Here is a 24,377-nt window from a genome sequence, read left to right as displayed (position 1 = left end):
TACATCTCACCATCCTCTCTTCCTTCGGACCAGTGGTGGGGAATCATTTTTTCCTTATGGCGGTTGTCACTTCTTCTCTGACAGCATGTTTTTCAGCCTGAAGCTGGGGACCCCAGCTAGCATCGCCTTTCATGGGGGGCACGTAGCATGGAAACTCTGACTGCTCTGGCTTTCCCACAAGCTGGGGGAGGAGTAATCCCACATGTTGTGCCTCAGCTGGAGGACAAGGCAGTTCTGCTCCAAGAGCAAGTGTTGCACGAGCAGTAGGGCTGTTTGCTTGGTTTTGAAGCATCCACCCGTTTGTGTTTCTCAATAAAATGTGCTTTCTTTTAAAGAACTCCTCTGTGCTTGTATAGGTTCATGGCATTTTTTAATGTGAAGGCACGGAAACTTGTTTTTGTAAGTGGTTGCTTGTGTGGGGAGGGATGAACAGGTGTCTACTTTCTGGTTTGCAGATGTGAAAGCCTCCACTGCGGGTTCTGCTCAATAATACATTGTCTGTGGTTTTAGCTTGTGTGTTGTACTGCCTCTCTGCCTCTGCAGCATTGAGAGCTCTGCCTGCAGGTGGCAAATTCCCCTTCCTGCCCTGCAGAGGAACAGCTTGCTGCCTACCTGTGTGTTTGGGTGGATTGCCATGGTATGAACAAATTGTATGCTTTGCACAAATCCAAGTCAGCTCTGAAAATCATGTGGCTCCCTTAAAACTTTTGAAACTAACCTCCATCCGTCAAGCAGTGACCCAGAATAAGTCATTGGTAAATCGAAGTTAACGTGCTTTTGTTGTTGGTTAACCTGTCTTACTCTCCCCCTGCCACCAGGCAGGTATCTCTCCCGTGGAGTCCTCTGCTTCTGCCTTCTGTTTGCGTTCTTCTGGGCTTGTCCAAATGCACAGACACTTTCATCTCTGCCCAACTGATGGGCACAGTGTTCCAAGTCATCCACTGGCAGAAAGCAGGGCTGCTCCTCAGAGGTCAGTGAAGCCTGTACCACTTCCCACCTGCTGAAAAGCCAGCAAATAAATTGTGTTGACCCTGGTGAGGAGAACGTTGCATGGGGATCTGACATACCTCTGAAATGTAGTCTCCTTTTCTAACAAAAGCACTGATAAACAATGTTTGGTTGTCAGTAATGATGGCTAGGAAATAGGATATTGGGCCAGCTTCTTGGTTTTATTTTCTAATTGGCCCTGTTTGTGACTGTGGAGCAGTTGCTACCTTTTTGTGTCTTCTGTTTCCCTTTCATTTTAGGGTACCTCTACTGCTTAAAACGTGTGTGTGCAGCACGTGGCATGTGTGTACAACTGCTGGAATGATGAGGCTGTTCATCTGGCCCTTCAAAATGCTGCTATAATACAACTAAGCAATAACCATTTCCAGGATTTATTTTAGTTCTGGGTTGGGGAAGGAAAGATTCGGTGTTTGGGACTTCAATTTGGAATCCAGGGAAGTTTTGGCACTTAGTTCAACCATCAGTCTCTGCTCCTGAGTTTGTAAGTGATGGCAGTGGGGAGGGAGATGTGGTGTTTGGTTTTGCTGTAAAATAAACTTCAGTTCATCAAACCCTAATATGCTCTCCCTTTCCAAATGTTGTTGTCATCTAAACCAAACTTTTATGGAAGTTACTTGCAAGAAATGTATTTTAAGGTCTCGTCTGGGTAGTGCTTTAATACATTTCATAGGAAGCTTGGTACTCACAGTGCCTTTCCTCTGACTGTGGTGGGGAAATATTTAAGTTAAGCTTCCTGTTTGTAATGAAAGCTGAGTTATTCCCAGAGTGAAGCAGCCTGGTGAAGGCCGTGCTGTAAGAGGTTGACCTGGGAGACCTGGGAATGGATTTGTAGGTTCTCAAAATTTGCTTTGATGCCAGTAATATCACATTCAGATTGACACTTGCCAGTTGACAGGCAGTGGACAAGGTGCTGTAACATGGCAATAGCTGTAATTCTGTCTTCGAGGGTTGAGCAGTGCTTCCTTTTACATGACTCGTTTGCAGAGGACCTGGAAAAAATAGATGATCTGTCCCACTGTAGCTGGGTATTTGTCAGAGATGTCTCTTCTATCACTACCTCCAGCAGAGGGATGTCATAACAGAATTTGTGAACTTTTCTTATAGGGCAAGGTGTACTGGAAGACTGACTTGTGGCAAAGGAGGTCTTGATGCATGCAAAAAACCAAATGGTTTGAGCCTGAACCAAGTTTTGTGGTTGATTTGCTTGTTAAACCTTTAAAGCATTCTGAAATCAATCTTGTAGTGTTAACTTTTAAATTTTTTTTTTTCTCGAAAGATTTTTTTTTTTCCCTTTGCTTTTTTTTTCTTGTGTGTATACAGGTGGCTGCAAACTGCTGCCTACCTCATTGCAGTGATAATATGAGAGAGGCTGCAGTAGTGCTGTCTGTCACCAGTCACAAAGGGCCAGTTGTAGGGCCTGAACAGCTGAGTTCCAGAGTTGCTCAAGCTATTCTCCCACTGCAAGTATGCTGTGAAGCTTATTTGCAAGTCTTCATGCCGAAACAAACAGCGCACAGATGCAGGGATATTTACAGCACAGGCTCAATTTGTTTTACAAATATTGACAAGAAATGGCTTGTTTGGCAGTAATATTTAGCAGGGAATTTTGGCTTTGCTCTTCACATCCCGCTGTAGCGGACTTCTTTGCCTTCAGATCCAAGCGTTGGCAAGGCTGGCATACATGCGGAGTTGTGGTTTGTGTCTCTGCTTCCCTGTGGCGATGATGGCAGTCGTCTTCTCTTCTTTTTCTTTATTGGCGGTGCTTTTTTTGTTTCTTGTCATTCCCCTTCTTCCCCTCATTTTCAGGAGAAGGCAAGAACATATTGCTCCACTGATGGAAATCATTATGGATTGCTAAGTCTCGGCAGTGCGTTCTGCGTCTCATGCAGCGGAGGGGAGCGTGCAGGTTTGTGGCTGGAGGCGGGCTGCCTGAATTGCTGGTTTACATGGAAACTGTGCTCCTTGGCCTCGGCTTTTGTTAGGTCTGTGGTATGAGACAGAGGTTAGACTTGAGCTTTCAGTTCCAGGTTGAGTGATCTCAGGGAGAACAGGGAGGTTAGCTTTTCAGTATAATGTGGGGAAGTACTTGGTTTCTTGCTGAGACTGTTAGTGTGGAGTAGAAGAGGTTGCCACTTAGCTTGGCGCTTTGCGGCAGGATAGCAGAGGTCCCCAGAGCGCCTGGGCTTAGGAGATGTAAGGCTGGGAAGCGCCGGGTACCCGCCTTCCCTGCGCAGTCAGGCTCACGTGCGTTAAGTGCCGCGCTGGTGCGGGGCCACGCCGAGCACAGCGCACCCGGGGACGCCTCTGCGTGCGGTATGGCAGATAAGGCCCTCGTTCACGGGAGATTTCAATCAGTGCGCAGGCAGATAGACGCCTCCTGCTAGAGATGAAGGGGTGGCACGAGAATTGCTTGCAGCATTGAAGTGCTCGCTGTTTGCTCCTGTGTGCTGAGATAGCATATGTGGCTCTGCACACAATTAAACATGAAGCTATTTCTGTTGTGAACAAAAGACCCACAAACGATGTGACAAAAATATATTTTATTCTAGCCTTTCCATGTTTTAATTAGGAAGTCCTTGCTGAGGTGTTTGATGTTGAATGAACAGTGGTGTGAGAGATGACAGAATATTGAATTAATAATGCCTGGGAAAATGCAGTCTTCTGTGTGATGGCTACTTTTTGTTGCTGTCAGTTTGAACGGAGCGCTCTCTGCTACCTTTTAGTTACTTGTTTTCCTCCCTGTAATAACCTGGTGCTGCGTTTCTGAGTTGAGGCGAACTGATAGCAGAGGTAGAGCACAATGTTGCAGGTTGGTAAATCTTCAGTGTCTCGGAGAGATGCATCAGCCGTTGTATGAGCAAGTGTTTCGAGGCTCGTGTTTGGGGAGACGCTACGTGAATAGGAGCCGAGAGTCCCAGCTTCTGTTCCTGGCTCTGTGAATGATTCACTTCTTGTTACTTTGTGCTGTTAGAAAGGTGTATCTGTTTTCCAGGCAACTGGGTAAATATTGCCCGATTCATTAGTCAATGTTTGTAAAGAGACTGGAGAACTTTGAAAGGAAAAATGCTACAGCAGCATAAATGAGTGCTCTTCATTTAACGTGTTCAGATGCTGTTGGGATGGGCATGTAAGCAAGCGGAGGACTATTACTGGATTATTTTTAGTAGGAGGCCGATAGAAATTTTGAAAATGGAAGGGCTTCATAGGGAGTTGAAAGCTTAAGATGCCTGCAGAAAAGGAAGTGTCTTGTCCTTTTGTGCCATCTCAGAGTTCTGATGCTGCTAACTGTAACAGCAGGTTGGGGTGCAGGGGAGCTGGTGTGTGCTGCATCTGCAGACGGACGGTCTGCGTGCATGCTGCGGAGACTGCGTCCCACAGTCCCTCATAGAAACTCTTGGCGAATCCTTATGGTGGCACGTAAAAGGTACAAAGTGGTGTGCCTAGGAACACAATAAGATGAAATTGCTGCTTGAGCGAAAGACAAAATTTTTGTCGCTTGTCTTTAAAGCAGACAAAGCTCCAGTCCCAGTTTGTGATGCCCTGAGGTCTGATTTTGAAGAGTAATCGATGTATAGTTATCCTCTAGCCTTCTTGAGTAGGCTTTGTGATATAGCCCATGGGGTGGCCAAGGACTGACGTTACTTGGAAGAGTGTAACTAGTTTGGGTGAAGTGGAAGGGGAAAGAAAGTAAAATGGCTTTGTGGAAGAGAAGAAAATGTGTTTGGCAGGTTGTAAAACGCATTGTGATCAGGTGCAGTTTTGAGGAGGAGGCAAAAGAGGTTGAAATGAGCTCTTTCCATCCTGAATGTGATTTAGTGAACACTCCTGGGTTTTCCTGTTACTGAATTGTCTCCAGTTATTTATTGGCTATAACTCTTGCCCAGTTGTGGCATGGTATTTTCAAAAAAGCACCCATTTCTTTGGCTCTGGGTAGTTATTCCCTGCTCAAACTTGCCCGATTCCCTTTACTGTAGGTCCCAAGCATAAACAAAGCTGTGTGATTTCCATCTGCTGTCATAGCGTGTGTGCTTGGCTTTAGCACATCAGACTGCTAGGAAGCGGAAATGCCATCTGGTTAAAATGTTTGACTAATTTTTCGTTGGTTTTAATCCCACTTTTTCTGCTCTTGTGTGTCATTCTTGTAGTCCCTTTTGTGTGTCCTGTGCGTCATTCTTGTAGTCCCCATCCCCAATAATTACTTGTTATTGTTGCAATTGTTAGTATAAAGGTTAAGACCATCATTTGGCTGGTAAAGCAGCCCTTTCAAGGCTATGCATCTAAACGTGCTGGTTCAGGAGAGAGCCAGATCTAATGAGTAGTTGCCTTTTCTGGGTTTCCCCCCAATTTCTGTCTTTATCTGTCTTTTAGATTAAAATCTTCCTTCCCAAATTTCTGATTTCCTAATGCTTTGATAGAGAAAGGCTTTACCCATACACACAATCCTAAATGAATGTGTTTAATGCCTTGAAATAGCAGGGAGGAATTTCAGAAATAAGGCTGCTGGTACAGATGGCATTAGGTGTCATTTTGCTCTTTAGTTTTTACCTTCACTTCTATAAAGCCGATCAGAAGTAGGATTTATTTAAGAGAATAAGTCTACTCATCTTCCTTCCTTGTAGTTGAATTTTAAAGCTGATGAAAAGCTTTGGAATTGCAAATAAAAATGACCAGATCTAATGGAGAGAGAAAAAAGGAAGAAGAAAGGAGTGCTGCTCTTGCACTGATGTGACCCCTTCCATCCAAGTAGATTTGCAGTGTCTGGGATTTCTGCCTTTTTCTACAGTTGCCTTGAAGGCAAAGGGCAGCAGCAGCTCAGGAGTGGATGGCGCTCACGTTAGGTGCCAGCCTGGGGGAGGTAGCTGGGGCTCCATTTGCAGCTGGTCCAGGGGAGGTAAGCCAGGTGTCCACGAGGAACACTTTGCAAGTGTAGTTATAGTGACAACATGGTCCTTGTATGGATGTGATTTATATAGGCAAACTGTGCATTTGCAGCATGGATTTTTCAATGGCTTCCTTCTGTCTCTGTCATTACCTATCTTCATGGTTAATGCTAGTTCACATTAAAGCCCTTTTATTTTCCTGTAAGAGTGACCATGCAGGAAGTGCTATGCCAGTCTGAAAAAAAAATCTTTTTTTTTTTTTTAAGTAAGCTCTCAGTTCCTAACATAAACCCATTTAGTCTGGTGTATTGCATTAATTCAGAAATGCAGAGCGTTTAACTAAAATCCACTGTAGTGCTTGGGTGTACGAGCCTGGGCTCAGGTCTCAGTTTCATCTTAACTGTGTGCATTTCATGAGTTTTGCCTAGAATTGCTCATTAACTGTGAATCTTCAATGTTGCTGCTTTTCAGAGTAAAATGAAGAGTAAGTGAGCTAAGATTTAATGTAAAGTTACTTCCATTTTCCTGCATTCAATACATCATTTAAAACATCCTCTAGCATCCTCCCTAGTGCCATAGTGCAGCTAAAGGTCATAAAACAGGCGCCAAGGGAACAGTACAATGTGCTGCAGTGTCTGTGTGCCCGTTCCAAACCTACCTTCGCCGGGATCTTAGTGTGAATTCACAGACAGAGTGGTAGCTGTCTTGCGTCCCAGGTTAGGACAGTGTTCCCCTGTACCAGGTTGTGTGAGCTAGAGGAGGTCTGCATGAGTCTGATGAGGAAGGCTGCTGCCTAGCAAAGACAGTTCGAGTGTTCAGTGTTTCTAGAAGTTCCTGCAAAGCCTTTCGTAGCTCCTGTGAATGTGTTCACCTTATTTCTGTGCAGGTATGTGGGCTGCCAAGTGCCTCTTACTAATTTATATTTCCAAGGAAAGTACCGTTCATTATAATGTCTTGACTTTTTGCAGGTCTGGAGCTTATAATTTTTTCCCTTAATTGTTTTTGCTTGACGATACCTGTTACCTTTTTGTCTTGGGTTTCTTTCTGCTTTTTGGCTCGCTCTTGCTTGCAGTGAGAATTAATCTCACAGGTTTTAATTTTCAGAAAATACTTCTTTTTAATCTCATTCCTATAGATTCCTGGCCTCTCTAATTGACTAATGGGCACAGGGAGTCGTTTGTATTGGGTGACGAGTGGTGCTGGGTCTCTGCAGTGCATGGATTACTCTGTTTGCATTCCTGGCACGTTCCAGGGGAGTGTTTGGAGCAGAAGGCTGCGATCACCTCGTGGGTCACAGGGAGGCTTTTTGCTGCATTCTAGGGGGAAAATCAGGCCCGAAATTCAGATGAGACTCTGTCCTGTCAGTCTGCTAATCCTAATCTTCAGTTCTTTCCAGCAGCATGTTTTCTGGTTTTGGTTTTCATGCTCCCCCATCCCTTAAAAGATTCAAGCTTTTCATCTGCTGCATTGTTTGAGCGGCTCATTTGTTCTGTGCTATGGAAACCTGTTGCTATTGTTACTTCTTTTGTAAGATAATTTCCATCAGGAACCTAGAACAGTGGCAAAATGTTCCTTTGTTTTCAAAGACAAATCTTGTGTTTTAAGCTTCCTATATTGATTATTTCTGCGTCCGTCTCTCCTGGGTCCTGTTCCTATTTTGGTGTCTGCAGGTTCTTAAAGCCCACTCAAGAGTGTAGTATCAAAGTGCCTGTCTGCATGGAGAGCTGCATATGGACTTTCTGTTCAAGTAGATGTAAGCCATTACCATCCAGCAGCTGCTTAGCACAGCTCTTTGCAGAAGTGCTCTTGCAAGCTAGGCTGATGTTTTGAGAAGTGATTTTTAAAATTTTTTTTTCTTGTCTGATTTCAGATCTGTCTCAAGAGAGTGATACAGAAAGGTCTGGGGTCATTAGAGAATACGAGGACCCTTACAAACGTGACATACAGTCAGCAGCAGTAGTTGTGGCAGCTGCCACCCCAGGGTTGGGAGGGAGGAGTGAGGACGATGGGGAGGCAATGCCCGCAGTCTGAGAGGAGGAGAGTTTTGCAGGGGTCAGTCTGTTTTCATCTGGTCAGCAAAGTACACAAGCTGCTGTAGCGTAAATGGATCACACAGTCCTTGTCCGAGGGTGGGATTGAGCACTGCAAGGATCATAGTCAAAAGCCTGTATTGTCCCCAACAATGGCTAATGAATTGCATTTTTGATTTCGAAACCATAGGAGCACTCTAACTACAACTAACTGTTAATGACTTCCTCTTTCAGATTAGGTTGGCAAGTGCAAATGTGGTTTTTATTTTTAGGTGGCTTGAGGAAATTTCTGGCGTTGACACCCCCTTTGCTGCTTTTTTTGGGTCACAAGCTCCATTAGTTGTTTGGCAGGATCTCAATTCCATGCTTTCTCAGGATGTTCATCAGTCTGTTGTCTGGAGAGGGTATTCTATGGCAGGTAGCCAGAGGGCATTGCAGAGGCTGCACATGGGGCTGGGAAGCCCTGTTTGATAATTCACTTCTGAGGGCTGGTCTGAAATTGCAGTTGCGCTTCCCTGAAGTTATAACTGGAGTTGTGCTCTCTATGATGGCTTTCACCATAACATAAAAGAATGAAAGCAATTAAACAACAGAAACAATGAGAGAGCATGTTGGTAACAAGATGACAGCTTTGACTGGTACCTTCCAAAGCTTTTTCCAGTGTTGGGAGGCTTGCTTTGTAGGCAGCCCTGTTTCTGCTCTGCCATATTGCCCTGCTCTCAGAGCCTGTTCCTCCTCCTTACCTGCTCAGTCTTGTCTTACGGCTGTTGGGACAGTGACAGTGTTTGTCTGTGCAGCCACTGATATAACAGAGCCTCCACTGCGGTGGGGTCTACAGGCGCAACTGTGATAAAGGAACTCCTGAAGCATAATTTATGTGGGTTGTTGAGCCCTATTTCAGATGGAGAGATGTACAGATAGGAGAGACAAAAATCTGTTTACAGATTGTGAGGTCTGTGGTTCACATGTGGTTACGTGATATGCTGATAGAGGCATGAGATAGTTTTTGTGCAGGCAGATTTACTGGCCTGGTTACTTAAATTGGTGCTGTCTGTGTTTTTATTAATTACTTCTCTTGTGCCTGGAAACACTGTAGGTACAGATGAAAAGAAGGCTGGGCCCAGTCTGCATTGCGAAGTGTTAGCAGATGCCAGCACCGTGGCACCGAAGTGGCATGGCCACACAGCATGTGCACACGCTGCTATTACGTTGGCAACTGGAGACGGAACTTTTTTTGGATGGCATTTTTGTCATTTCCTAAGAGGGGATTTGACAGTCATTCCAGATCCTTCCTCCCCAGAGGCTGATGCTGTAGTAGGGTTGTTTTCCCTTCTTGATGAGAAGCCAATGGGCAGCATTACGTGATAAGGGAAATAATTAGGGAGCTGCAGAAGATCTTATTTGTGCTTGTGAGAGAGGACAGTGCCGAGGATGTTCAGTCTTACCTGGCTGCCTTCAGGACCTGCCAGGACAATGTTTGAATTTGCCCCAAGGAGGGTGTTTTGCACTGCTACCTCCGTGCACTGTTTCTTACTCAGGATCCATCCCTCTCGGGCTTGTTTTGTTTTGAGAGAGCAATGTGGACTTACTGCAGCCAAACTCCTGGATCTTATTTTTTGTTCTTCCTGTCTAGCTTTGTCCTCTGTTCTTTATCTCTCCTAATCACCTTGACACACTGCTGCAAAAGCCTTTCTCTGGGTCGCTCCTGCCACTGGGGACTGCCATCAGTATCTCTCACTGCTGCTCCATCCTTATGACCATGAGCTCCCCAGCCTGTGGGCAGCCCTGCATGGGCAGAGCATCCTGCACCACTCCTGAGGAGCGCCCGTGGCATGTCCCCTTCAGGTGCTGGCTTCGCCAGTGGTGAGCCAGAGGAGGTCGGATCTCCTTTGCAAGCCCCTCATCCTCCTCCTGCCCCGGTAACAGCTGGCTGCCTGTGCAAAGTGATTATTCAAGCATGCCAACGCTGACGAGGGACCCCAGAGGTTTACGGGGAGTGCTCCAGTCAGGCTTCCTGCCAGCTCCATCATAACCCCAAATGACAGAAGTGTCTCCCAGTAGAGGAGATGGGGATGTGAATGGATAGGGGTGAAGTATTCATAGAATCATAGAATCGTTTAGGTCGGAAAAGACCCTTAAGATCATCCAGTCCAACCATTAACCTACACTACCAATTCTCCTCTAAGCCAATCAAGGGTAGACTAGACTAAACCATGTCCCGAAGTGCCACATCTACCCGTTTTTTGAACACTTCCAGGGATGGGGACTCCACCACTTCTCTGGGCAGCCTGTTCCAATTCTTGACCATCCTTTCCGTAAATAAATTTTTCCTAATTTCCAACCTAAACCTCCCCTGGTGCAGCTTGAGCCCATTTCCTCTCATCCTATCACTAACTACTTGGGAGAAGAGCCCAACACCCACCTCACTACAACCTCCTTTCAGGTAGTTGTAGAGAGCGATAAGGTAGCATTCCTGCAATGCACGCTGTCTTTGTTGTTATTTAGACTTCTTGCTTAGTTAGGTCAGCTTGGATCTTTCATTTTATCGTTCCTTTTAACAAGCTGCCATATGTCTTCACTTCTCCAGCAAAGGAGCGTTTTAGAGCCCTGGTTTGTTTTCATGGGAAGGGGGAGCATGGGGAACATGCCTGTGGGAGTGGAAGGAAGCCGTGCCATCATGCTGCTTACAGTTTGACCTTATTACCACACAGACAGCTGCCGGTTAGATTCTTTGTGGTACTGCAAATAGGTTGATATTTCGGATGATTTTCCATGGAGATAAAGCTGGATGATTTGTAGGACTGCCTGCAGGCAAAGCAGGGGTCCCTTCAGCAGTAGCACAGCAGGGACCTGCGAGGCTTCGAATTGCTCCGGACAGAAATGGCACGAGGCAACCAAGGATGGCTGCTGGGGGCACATTACTGACCTCATCCTTAAACCAGTATTTCCTGAGCCTGGTGCCTTGTCTGGAGTGTCTTGGCCTGAGTGGTGGAGTGCTGATTTTGGGGGTGGTTTCTGGCTCTTTAGGTCTTTTTTGTTGTTGGTTTTTTTCCCCCCTTTTTTCCCTCCTTTTTTTCTTCTTCTAGTCTTTATAACAAACTCTTATGCTGCCTCTTCAAGTGGTATAATTAAATTGTAAGAACTGGAGTCCTAATTACCCTCTCCCATGTGAGAGTTGAGGAGCTCATCTTCAGAGAGAGGCTGTTGGCTGAGATCCAAGAGACAAATCTCAGAGCAGAGACTGCATCTGTGTTGATATTTACTCTTATTAAGGATAATGGTCATTACCAAGTGATACCAGAGCAGGTTGCTCTTTGCAGGTTATTTTTGTCTGGCTGTAAGTGAAAGCAGAAGGAAAAGCAGAACAGGTCCATCTCTGCCAATGACATCTCCTTTTCTGCTTTTTCCAAAGAATCATTAGTGTAGCATCTGAGTTGGTGGGTCTGGCATGTGCAAAAAAATCTGCACTGATGCATGAAAAAATTACTGATACATATTTAGGCACTTCCTATTCTGGGAATTTGCTCCTCTTCCATCCCTTGCATCAGTGCAGATAGCTTGCATAAACAGACTAAACTCCCAATGCAGCGGTGCAGAGAATCTGCCCACTAAATGGTAAGAGACGTACTGGAGCAAACTGCTGCTTTCTTTCCTGTGATAATGGATGTGCATTCAAGCAGCTACATGAATCTCTAAGAATGGAGCAATCCTGAAAGCAGGCCAGGCTTAGATCCTGTTTCCTTCCAGTGAAACAGCTGTTCTTATCTATCTTTTTTCTTTTTTTAATAGAAACTCATGCAAACAGAAAATGAGTTGGTAGGAGTTGGAGTGGCAGGAGTTGCTAGCTGCTTGCTCACAGGTACATCTCAGTAGTAATGTTTTGTAGTCTTTTTCAACTATAAACCTTGCAGAACTTTTCTGAGTATCCTGATCTCTAAATTACACATAAGGAAAAATTACACTTTTTTCCCCACATGGTTTGAAGTTGCACCAAATTGGTGGCAGAACTGGCAACAGAATTGTCTTGATATCCATTTTGGTCTTCTGCCGATGCCAGAACAGTTGGCTGCACATCTTGGGGTTTGACAGACCCTGTTGCTGGAGGTAGGTTTCAGCATTACATTTGTTCATGTGAACCACCTGGCATTTGTGGCTGAGATGGCCACAAATGTATGTGTATCCTGGAAACATTTGGGAGCATCTAGAAGAGCATTTAGAAATGTTGACTGTGGTGCGGGCTGACTTTAGTTAAACCGTCTGGCGGTCAGCTCCAGCAGGGCCACAAGGGCTTCTCTGTGCCTCTAGTTCCATCTGGGGTGAGGCGGGAGGATGATCTGAAACTGGTGCCTCCTCCTGAGATTCCCTGACCTTCCAGTCACTCTAGGTTTAGCCCATGGGACTGTTGGAGGACTGCAGGTGAGAGAAGACAGGATGTTTCTGTCCCCTGTTTGATGTTGCTGCAGACTTTCTGCACAAACTCCACGTGGCAAACCATCTCTTCAGCAAAACTCCAAATCCAGGCTATTTGTTTCATAATCTAGTTTTGTTAGAAGGAGAGATGATCACATTGTTCAATGAACAGATGACATGTTTTAGCTCCACCTTCCACTGCAGTCTGGGGAAAACAAAGGTGCAACAGACAGGAAGAAAATAACTGTGTCTTCTCAGGCTCAGAACTTCAGCCTCCTGGAGAAGCAAAGAAAGCATTTACGGGTTACAATGACTAGCTTTGGCTATGATCTGAAAATGCAGAACTGTAATGAGTTTAGTAAGACTCTTCAGATAAACATGCTTCTATACAACTGGGATTAGAGGTGCTCCTTCCTGGTGAGGTAGTTACATGCTTTGTTAGTTCCTTAAAATGCTCATTTCTATCTTCAGCATAATATTATGATTTTGATGCATGTGTCCATAGCACCCCCCCTCCTCATTTCTATCTACAATAAGCATTTGGGAAGTTTCTACAGAGGTGTGCTCTTGGCACACTGCAAACTTACTGATTGTTGTTCCTCACATTTGCAGAAAAGCAGCTGGAGAAGTTTGGGAGAATTAGGACCGGTGCTGGCAGCAGCACATACTTTGGTGGGGCTCTTGCAATCCTTGCATCTTGGTGTCTCTAATTAGTTTAAACCTGATGGTTTTTCAGTGTTTTCGTTTTCTAAATTGATTTATCTGTGTAAAAGGTACGAGTTGTCCTCTGCTGGGAACAAGTTTCCAAGCTTTTTAATCTTGCTGCTTGTCAATGCAAAGAATAGTCTCGTCAATGTGAATCATTCTCTTTGTAATTATACTTTTTTCGCTCATCTCCCCAGGTCTTTGACTGACTTCATATTCACTTCAGCTTGAAGTGTCCTTATAGCTTCACTTCTGCATTGTTTAGGACAGCAGTTAGGCCATGAAGACCCTTCACCTGCCCACCTAAGCAAATGTATATGCATTTTTCTCCCATGACCCTTCTCTCTTCTTCAGCTCAGTCTAATCTGGTGCTGGAAGCAATTCACTCTTGTTCAGTTTGAAAACCACCTCCAGCAGGTCTCTTTGCTGTTACTTGCCTCCTTCTTCAGGAGCTGGCGCAGATAGTCTTTACCTCTACTTGCCAGGTGTGGCTCCAGGACACATCCCTCGTACCTAGACTGAATGGGGTTGCTGGGCTTGGGGCTCCAAAACTTGAGTTGTTTTTTGTTTTCTGTAGGACCTTTTTAAGGGTAGTCACTTGTGATCTGGGCTTGGAGATACCATGAAGATATTTCTTTTTGATTTTAAGTTATCTTCTGCCACATATAAAAGCTGACCTGCTCTTCCTCTTTGAATCTCTTTACAAACAGTGCTTTTTGACCACCACCCTAACAGTAGCACGGTCTTCTTGAAAACTTGACTTCCTAAATTTTATGTTAATCCCAGGGACAGAAGGTCTACTGAGGTACTCAGACATGCTAGAATGGGCTGCTTTTCTACTGGTTTAGGGCCTGGCTTTGGAATGTAGTTTTAACACAGTTCACTGTGTCCTGACCAAGCAAACGGAGAAATTAAATTGGCTAATGCAGCTTTCCACAATGCTTGTCCCACAAACTTAGCTGAAAAGCTTCCAAATTACTGTTAGTTGCAACTAATTGCTGATGAGGAAGTACAGCAATGAGTTTTCAGAACTGAATGCATTTGATTTCCTTTCTTGTAACCATTTTTCTTCCAATATGTCTTTTTTGCAGTGATACTGAAAGCCGAAAATTATGCAAGAAGATGAAAGTAGATCCTAATTCAAAGGAGAAAGGAGTGGAATTACTCCATTATAAGTGAGTGCTGGGCTGGGATTTGTAGTTGCTGATTGTTGATGCCCCTGTTAGGACCATTCATTCTCCTTGCAGCTCCTTACTGCTGCAGCATGAAGACTTATTTTTTGTCCTTTGACATGTGAAATTAATTGCTGTTTCTTCAGTTTGCAAGCATGTGTTGTGACAGAAGTTGAGATAAATTTATTCTGCTGTTGAATAGAGTACACTAAAAGCACGAGCAGGGCCTGGGAGAGATGCCCAATGGACTAAAACTACCCAATGCACGGGGCTGATGCCTGAGATTTGAGTTCTCTTACTTTCTCTGTCACGTGCCTGCTGGCATGTGCCTCAGGCAGGTGGCTTCATGTCTCTGTGCTGGCTTTTCTGACTCGAGATAGTACTTTGTAAAGTAAGTGGAGAAAGGCAAGTGCAGTGAGACAGCAAGAGATGTTCTTTCTGGAAATAATGGGAGTGGGAGTACTGTTAAGTGTAAGAGACACCAAGCAGCTGCATCTGCATCTCCAAAGATTGTGCCTTAGTAAATATTCTTGTTAAAGTGTCAGGGAGGAAATTATTTACTAGAAACCTGTTTGCTTTACACTCTGTTTTGCACCCTAACTTTTTCCTTACTCTTCCCCCCCCCCCCCCCCTTAAATTTCTGTACTGTAAATTCTACTTAGTTCTGTGGCTTCAGCAGGATAATGTTATTCTGGTTAGTGAGAAGTGAGGGAGAGCAGCTGTATGGTTTCCAACAACATTGCTGTAAGTTAACACTATTCCCCACTCCTTGTTCAACAGGGACGGTGCATTTCATACTGAATATAACAGAGCGGTCACATTAAAGGTAAATTTAAATATTCGATTATTATTCTTTTGCTTTTGCTAGATACGGAGGAGACATTTGTGTATTAAAAACAGGTGTTGGTACTTCTTCATGCCGAAGGCATGAAAGGGAAAGAGTTAATTTTCATAAACAGCTGTCACAATGACTTAAAGGTTTTTGTGTGTGTGTGTGTCTGCCAACCACAGATCCAGGAAAATTGTGTATTATTAAAAAGGTTGAAGCCATGTTGAACTGTAATGTAAATTGTGAATTAACTTGCAGGCTGGTAACAAATAGGGATTTTCTTGTTTTGATTACAAGGTGCTATTAATGGCAGTATAACTAAAAGTATTAGCTGATACTGCATTTTGATAAGGAGTTCTCCAAGGTCTTTAGTTTGGGTGTTTATAAACTTTAGAGAACTGAGTAGCCTTATCTTTTATCGAATTATGGAACCACAGTTTCTATGGATGTGCCCTGAGTGCAGCAGGGATAAAACGACCTTCCTTCTTCTCCTGCAAACCTTGACGCAAAGCAACAGAAAGCAACGTTCTGTGAGGGCAATGGAAAAAAGAAGACATGAATCGTGAAACGAATGTGTAGATCTTGATGACTGTGGAAATGGCGGACTAAAAGCGCAGTAAGCAGGCCAAAAGTGTGCAGCTGCCTTCTGCGAAGCCCTGGTGAAGCACTGGGAGTATCCTCACGTGAGGCTGCAGCCCTGTGATGACTTGGCTTCCAGAAATGACTTCTGTCCAGCTCTGATGCCCAGTTCCCATTTCTCTTCCTCCTCCAGCAAACCCAGCTCTGCACCATCGTTGGTCTTGTGGAGGCTTGATGGCCCCAGGCTGACATCATTACATTCACTTCCTCTTTCTAGCTTGTTCAGGGCATTGGCCTGGGATGGAAGAAAGCAAGCCTGTGTGAGATGCTACATGAACCTGAGCCTGTCAGAGCGGCTGTACCTAAGCGTGCTTGCTCTGGACCTTCCTTCCTTTTACAGCCAGAGTTGTTGTGTGGTAGCTGGTGGGGGGAAGTTGTCTTGGAAATGTGCCCTGGCTTGAATCATCCATTCAGCCTGCACTTGGGGTCATCATGCGGGATTCACCTGAGGTGAGGAGAGTAGGACTGTGTATCTTCCCATCTCCTGCAGTAGAAGTCTTGCCTGGCACTAGGAAGGGTAATGTTAGATACCCAGCCTAGTCAGCAAGTGCCTGAGGCTCTTTCTGTACTTAGTGAGGAAATGCACCTGGTGAATTTTTTTCCCTCTTGGTGGGTGGTGGGGCAACGGAGACTTGTTAGTTGCCTAAATTTGCGTGGCTGAACACTGCATGAAATGTCTTTCCTGCCCTCCATAAAGTGCTGCAACCAGGAATTAGTGCTGTGACTCTTCCGTACAGATCAGATCAACTGGAAAGCATCTGCAGAGCCCCAGGGAGCGCTGAGCTGAGAGGCAGTCGTAGCACGATGGGAACCATACCATTTATTCCTTCAGTTGCTGTTTTGTGATGAGCATTTCCCCCTTTCCCTCTTGCCCTGCCTGCTGGGGAGAAGGAAGCAGCATCCTGTGGACAGGGATGTGCGATTCCAGTGCGGGTGGAAGAGAGGTTTTGAAGCTCCCTCCTTCCAGGAGCTCCAGTCTTTCTTAATTTAACTGCCCTTGTGAAACCAGCTGCTAATGATTTATGGGTTGGACAGTGCATCAGAGCTGGACAGTGGTCAAATAACTCAGCTGAGTGTTTACTTGTTCTGCTGATCACAGGTGCCTGAATATTTTCGGTATTTCTCCCTCTATACCACTTTTTCTCCCTGTTTTCTTCTGTTAAGGCAGTGACCTACCTTTCTGTCTTTCAGCTGTGTTTGTCAGGAATCTCCCAGTACATTACAAATGGCGAGCAGCAGAGCAACAGAATTACGCAGAGTATCATACCCATTTTATGGACAGGTGGACACACTGAAGAACAGGGAGATTAAAGGATTTGTTTCACATCATTCAGCAAGCTTGTGGCAGTAAAACTCGGATCTTCTTTCCAGGCATCCAGTAGACATGTTAATATATGTATGACATTTTGGACAACGACGGACGCAGCTCTGAAGAACTGTAAAAAAATTCTTCTGAAGTAATCGGCAATTTCATAGATGTGGCTGATCCAGCTGATAGTGTACTTGGGTTTTTAAGAAAAGCTTTTCATTCCTTAAAGTAACTAAATCCTTATGTAATTAGCAGAGATGTCCTTGTGGGCTTACTGTAAGAAAAATGAGGAATAAAGGATAGGTCAGTGTTCACGGTGGGGGGAAGTTAGTCAGAACCTCCTGCCAGTGCCGAGACCTGTGTTAAGATCTGAGCTGTTTGGGTTATCTGACAAAGGGAGGTGAACTGCAAGATGACAAAGTTCAGTGATGCAAAATTATTAGGAATAAGTCTAAAAAAATATTTCCAACTCCCTGCAGAGGGGTTTAGGTTCTCACAATACAAAGTGGCTTGTCAATGTGCAAGTAGGAACTTGTGGGGTAATGAACATGAGAGGGAAGGAAAGGACACAGCTCCAACTATGCTGGAGTAATGCAGGCTGTTGTAATGGGGTTTGAATTACCAGTCAGGACAGCAGTTGGCTTGAAAATATTGGCCCTGTGCTTAACAGTATTTAAAAGTCAGAGGAACAGAGAATGGAAGAAGAAACGTTATTGCACCATCTGAATCTATTGGGTTCCTTCATCTTGTGTCTTGTATGTGATTCTGGTTGCCCCATCAAGTGAAAGGTGTGGAAGTACTGCAGAAGGGCAGTGAGGATGAGCAGAGGCACAGATGGCTTAAATATTTACGTGAAGATTCGTGGGCTTGGAAAAAATGACAACTGCAGGAGATTATGATAGGTATTTGTATAACTGAGTAGCTTGAAAAAGGAAATTAATACCCTTTTTTGTTCTCCAAACTTGGGTGCAAACAGTGGCATTTTGGGGAGGCTGATTTGAAACAAATAACTGCAATGTTTAAGAAAAAGTTGTGGAACTCATAGCTACATGTTGTGGAAACCAAGAATTTAAAAGTCTTGAACACAGTTTTAGATAGTCATAAAGGATAGATCCATTGATAGTTAGCAAGCACAGAGGTCCAAATACTACAACAGCTGGTGCAGAGACCATAAACTTCATTAGTTGTTGTCAGAAATTGAGAGCATATACCAGTGTATGCTACATAAGAATGGTACTAGTATAGTTTTTCCCCCAAGTATCTGTATTCAGCTGCTGTTAGAGACCTAAGCTTAGATCAGTCTGTGATCTTAACTGGTACGTCTGCTCATACGTTGCTTTAGCCACACCATGTCCTAATCCTCAATAAGGCTGGTATCCAGGCTGTGTTTATTACATGATGAAGCCTTTTCTGGAGGATAAAGTGCAGGGAGAGTTTTAGTCTCCTTCTGAAATGGAGAAAACTCATTGAAGTACAAATCTGCTCAGTACTAGCAAATGGAATAGACTAACCCAATAAATTGGTCCTGCTCTAAACTCTGAATCCTTTTCAAGTTTGCTGTTGTAAGGGGTGTGTGTGTGTGAAATGAAGGGAAATCTCTTTATTAGCATCCCTACTGCATTATACTTCAAAGGAGTGAAAAGTACAGGGATGTGTTTCTGTATATATATATTTTTTTTTTTCAGGTTAAAACCTAGGTCCATATAAGATAGCCAGCTATTGTGCTGATAAAACTTGCTTGCTTGCTTTTAGCAGCATAGGCTGGATGAAGCCATGCCCTGTATTCTGCTGAATCAATCTTTAAGGTTCAAAACTGTCACAGGGGTTCGGGCAGCGGGTTACAGCCCAGTGCGGCTCTGTCGGTGCTGCAGCGTCAAAGTGGGTCCTGACCACGTCGTGGTGGGACAGGAGCGTAGCTGATTCTTCAACATGGGGGTTGCTGTGGTCTTGCTGGACCTTGCTCTGGTCTCTAATCCAGGAGCCTGGGGACCACTGCTTTTCTGTGATTATAAAGTGCTGTGGTTTGGTTGGAGGAGGGGTTCTTTCGTATTTGAAGACACACAGGAATTTCTCTTCACTGCATGCAGTAACGAGTGCAAGGCAACATACTGCCTGCTCCTGCCAGAAGACATTACACATCTAATTTTTTTCTGTCTTGGCTGAGAGGGAAAGGCTGGAGGAATTAAATCTCTTTAATCCCCCATCCTTTAACCACATCTGTTTCTGCATGACTGAACTTGGCACACAGGAATTCTTGAAACTAGCAGAGTCAATTGCAGTCATTAGCCCTTTAAAACGTTGACCCCTCTTGCCTTCCCTCCAGTGTATAGTTGAGGTCTGTACAGATTGAGAGTGAGCAGAACTTGATGTAGCTTTCCTAAATGAGAATGTCTCCCCTGTTTTGTCCTCTCCTTTCCCCATATATTATTAAGTCCTCTTAGGGCATCATTTGGGATGTTAATGCCTCTAGTTTTAGAGCTTTTTACAACTGTAACTCCATTATAAATCACTTGATTTTATTTTTTTTCCTAGCTAGCTCCTTTCTCTGCTAATGCCATATTAAACCAAGTTTCTTCTCCTTGAAGTGTTTGTGGTCCCAACACTACTACCTCACCCCTTAGGTCTTCTTACTGTGTACATTAAGTTCTTTGCTTGCTGCTAGTGACTAATATATGCTGCCTCTTGTGATAAGACAGATCTCTTAAATATAAGCTGTGCAAGTAGACAGAAACACAAATACAATAAATGGATCCTGCTGTAAGCTCTGAATCCTCCCAAGCCTTTCAGTACCAACTGAGATGCAGGAAAATGAGCTAAACTCCACTCTCTGTTGATAAGCTGTTGGGATGTTGTACCAGAGCAGCCCTGTCAAAGGCAGAGAGGTGGCAAAAATGTCTGAGACTGTTTCAATGGCATGTGTCACCAGGAGTGCTGCTAACCTGCTCTTCAGAAGGTGGAGTACAAACCTGGGCGTTTAAATGGATGCTCATGGTGTGTGTTAGTATATACTCAACTCTGCTCTTCAGTCGTGAGCTGCTTTGGCAAAATATCCCATGGGCTGAAAAAGGCATAAATGAAGCTTTTCTTTGCTCCAACTCCAAGTAAGTTCACTTAGTGTTGTTGCGGCGCAGCATCGTCCACTCACTCTTACAATGAAGGAAGCTCCTCAGGGACCTCACTACGTTACTGCTGTGGCAGAGATCTGGTCTGGGAGTGGACACCTACCTACAAGCAATGCCACAGAGAAGGAAATGGCGTCAATCTGAGTGGTGACTGAATACAGAAAACCAAGTATTATGTTTCCTAGAGCACAGACATGCATGGATAACAGTGATCAAGCCTGTGCTTCAAATGGGGGGCAGTGCCACTCTGCTAGAATCCATGGAGAGTGTCTCATGGACTTTGGAGGGCTGGAGTTTCCCTCAGGCTCAGGCTGAAGTCAGAACCAGCAGACAGTATTTCCGTACAATAAAGAGAATATCTGTGGTCTGCTGAAACGTATTGTTGGTTGCGTGTCAGTCGGGTAAAGCAGTTACAAAGTATGCAGGCATGTGTACTCAGCTTGTTGAATATGGGAGCTGCAGAATCATAGGGTCCTGTATTTCCCACTTTTCTTGTCACATTTGCTTCTTACTTTACTACTTAAAAATCTGTTGAGTGCAGTTTCTAGGTAGATGGATCATAGAGGAAACTATTGGTGCATTATTCTTCCTTTGACCAAATGAGCAGTTTGATCTTTAAGTGTGGAGTTCATTGCTTTTGCTCACAGCGAGTGTCAGTGGGTCCTCCAGCTGGTCCTATTGGATTCAAAGGTTACTCAGATATGGTGAAGAGCATGGGGACCTGACCCCTACAAAAAGAGAAATCTCTCCTGCTATGCCAGGGAGTAGCTGTGGAAGTACTGCAGATCTAGTACCATTAAAAGAGCGCTCTCGAGGATCCTTGAAGCTCCTGTCTGTGTGCTGGTGTACTCCCACATCATTTTCCCCAGTTTTGTAATGGAAATGGGAACTGGTAAGTTGGGATAGCAGTTATGATGAAGGTACACACCAGTGTATCACTTGATTCTGCAATAGGAGATTTGTGTTCACCTGCATTAGAGCAGATGAGTATATGAACAGAAAAGCAAAGGCACTAATTGGATGGAGTTCGCGTGACAGCATGGATTTGAGATTAGATGTCTCATGGTTTCCATTCATTTTGCTTTAAAAGCTTTTTCCCCTGTTTATTACAGTCTATGGTGGCCTTTCTCAAGGATCCAGAAGGTGCTCCACTGTGGGAGGAGGATCCCGAAGCCAAAGATGTTGTGCATGTTGACAGTGAAAAGGTACATTAGCTGGACAGATGTTCTGTATGTTTTATAAATATATGAGATGAAGGGAGTGTGTATGTTTGTGTTAACTCTTAATGAACAACCGTTATTTCCTTTCTTTGGAAGGGAAGTTTAAAGCACCCAAACTTTTTTAAGTGACTTGACAAAGTTTGTGGATTGTGATAACTATAAAGTCTCCTGGTTCCTGCCTTCCTCTCCCCTACATGTGGTCGTGATATTAGTCTGCCAGCTACATGGCAAGTATCAAAGCATTGTGGATGGTACGGTGGAAGAGACCTGTTTGTCTTGGGAAAGTGTAGCAGCTTGCAAGATGCAGTCACTGCAGGATGCAAGTAGGTGGTAAAATGCTGCTCCTACAACTGCAGGTTGTCGTTTAAACCTTGGGTTCCCTCATGTACCTGAGGTCATCTCAGGAAGTAACAGGATCCAGATCTTGAGTGATTTAACCTTGTACAGTAACTGTCCTCTCAGTGTTAAGTAGGGAAGCAGCAAATATGATCAAAGTATCTTAAAAAGCCAGTGCCACCGCAGAGCTACACGTTATTTTCTCTAATATAATCAGCTTGGTCTTTTGTATTAGTTTGCTAGTCTATAGATTTTTAAAACTTTAATTGATTGGACTCTAGCTGGTACTTCATAAAGGGCCTTTTCAATTTTCTGGCTTTCATTCTTCATATTAGAAACAGTTATTTTGACATTCAGTTTTTGTAGGAAGATTAATTTTTAATGTTCACCCTCTGTACCCTATTACAAGCCTTCCAAGGGTTGCATTCAATTTGAAAACTTCATCTGGTTTCTCTATCATGCTGGTACTGAAAAATCTATTCTTATGGCCTCTCATAGCTCCGACAAGGTTTCATAGTGTGGAAACTGAACTTGTTTATTGAGTCTGACTTTTTGAATTAGAGTATGGCTTTTTGGATGGGTCAGGGAAGAAAAAGTTTCCAATCAGAGATTCTGCAGTGAGAATAAACCAAGCCGTGCAACTTCATCTCAACAGTGAAGATACTGGTCTAGGATATTTAGCAGATATTTGAATTTTATTATAATAAATTTTGCAATCTTCTTTCAAGTTGAAATTGAGCAAGGAGAAGAAACTCGAGTCTTGTCTGTTAGGAAAGATGAACCCTCTTCCCTCAGATAAATAAGCATGTATTCTATGCATACATATATTAACTTTTAAAAGTTGTAACACAAATAAGAAGAGGTGTCCTTGGGTATAGGTCTGTTTTTATTTTCTTTGGTTCATTCACTAGGAACTGAAAAGGCTTCTGAAGAAGGAAGACAAACCCCTTCTGATGATGTTCTATGCCCCATGTAAGTAGCCCAGCATGCCCTCTTACCTCTTTCTCCCTTCTCCACTGAGGAATGTCCAAGTCTGAGTAGAAGCCTCACCTGTGCTTCACTAACACCATCTTGTCCCATCTTTATCATTCAACTCCTTGTGTTGTTCTGACTGTTCTCAGTTTTTCCCTAGCTGTCCATTGCTTGTATCCTAGTCTTTCTTCTTTCTCTTGTGATGATGACTCTTGCTCTTTGTTCTTTTAAGCAGCTGCTTTCTGTAATTTCTTCACCCATTGTCCTTTCTAGATTTGTGTTGTACAAAACAGAAACACTGTATGCTGAGTACGTAAGTGTTAATACATCTGTCTGAAAGTGCCTAGCCCTCTGGCCAGCACAGAGCTGTAAGTGCAAACGGGTATTGCACATGCTTTTTATTTTTGCAGTTTGCACCATAGCGTAAGACAAGCTGGTTCCACACAAGCAAAAGATCTCTGGAGGAGACCGTGAAGTTCAAGGAAACCCGAATGCATTTGTTCTTCCTAACTGCAGGCAGAGGGAACAGTGCAGTGGTCAGGAGCAGGAATATCTTTCCTACTCCATCCAGGAGGCACCCTGGGTGTTCCCACCCACATTGGCAGAAGTAACTTGAATACAAGTGGGATTTCATGGTGGGGGGGCGGGGGCAGGAAAGAAAGAGAAGAATACATTGGAGTCATTGCATTTCTTTTGTGACCTGGACCTTGTATTGCTGCTATCTTGTCATTGCATTGGCTGCTTGTTCCTTAATTTTGCAGATTTACAACTGCTTTTTTGTGTTTCCTGGTGACTGGTATGTGAGAGGCTTTCCAGTGTTGCACTGGAGTTGTTGCTCAGCTGGAAAGCAGGGGAGCCATGAGAAAGGAATGCACATGTGACCTAAGCTGGAAAAGCCTCCTAGCGCTGACCTGATAGGGAAATTCATGTTAATCAGCCAGCAAATTGCTAGTGGTGCCTTTCTTTAAAACTGGGTCCCATGGCAGCATTATCTGGTGTTTCTCAGTGTATTTTCTCTTGTAATTACTGCCTGAAACACCATTCTACTTTCTTTAGTCTCATCTGAGTACTGCCAAGATGGCCAGAATTGCCCAAGACTTAGTTTGATGCATCACTAAGAGAATGTTTTTTCCTTTAATTAAATTAGCTGCAGCTCCATGCCTTCAGACTCTGCAGCAGGATGGTCCTGGCGTGGCGCGTGGTTGCTCCCAGTCAGTTCTGCTGCCTTAGCATCAGCGGGAGATGATACGCCTGCTCTGCCTGTAAATCGCCCCTTCAGGGAGAGTTCAGCTGCAGAGTGCTTTCACAGTTTACCTGTATCATGAATAATTGTTTTCCACAACTGAGTCTCTTCCTGAAATGTGCCTTATCTAACCCTTCGTTCTCTTTGAACCGTTCCCCCAGAAACCCTCCTCCTTCCAGTTTCTCTTCTTTTGAAGTGGCAAAACACCTGCTAGTCTTCAGTACTGTAATACTTTTGCTGCTTCCTAAACTGCTGTGAAGGAAGCCTACTTGTAAGTTTTTTCTCTCCCCTCTGATTTCGCAATTCTTAACTCCCTCATCTTTTATTTAACACACAAGACCTTCTGACTTGGTTCTTGTCCAATTTTTCTTTTCTTACTCCTGTTACTGGAGACAGAATACATCCGACAGTTGCATTAAAATACTGGCTTTGGGCAGCTGAAGTTACTGGTTACATACACCTTTCATAACTGGGAGCAGCAAATCAAGACTGGTCACTGTCC

General features: G+C 44.1%; 1 protein-coding gene across 1 annotated transcript in view; it reads left to right on the top strand.

Moving 5' to 3' along the window:
* The first annotated feature begins 2,579 nt into the window (after positions 1–2,579).
* Positions 2,580–24,377, top strand: part of PDIA5 (protein disulfide isomerase family A member 5) — an 84,682-nt gene continuing 62,884 nt past the window's right edge. The window contains 7 exon segments of the mRNA XM_075710825.1: positions 2,580–2,651; positions 2,653–2,761; positions 2,764–2,914; positions 14,125–14,208; positions 14,986–15,031; positions 21,217–21,309; positions 22,572–22,632. Of these exon segments, the coding sequence (XP_075566940.1) occupies positions 2,580–2,651; positions 2,653–2,761; positions 2,764–2,914; positions 14,125–14,208; positions 14,986–15,031; positions 21,217–21,309; positions 22,572–22,632 (616 nt within the window).

Source organism: Pelecanus crispus, chromosome 5 (genome assembly GCF_030463565.1).
Source record: "Pelecanus crispus isolate bPelCri1 chromosome 5, bPelCri1.pri, whole genome shotgun sequence".
Classification (NCBI taxonomy): domain Eukaryota; kingdom Metazoa; phylum Chordata; class Aves; order Pelecaniformes; family Pelecanidae; genus Pelecanus; species Pelecanus crispus.
Note: the sequence above shows the minus strand (reverse complement) of the source record. Positions and strands in the feature narration are given on the sequence as shown.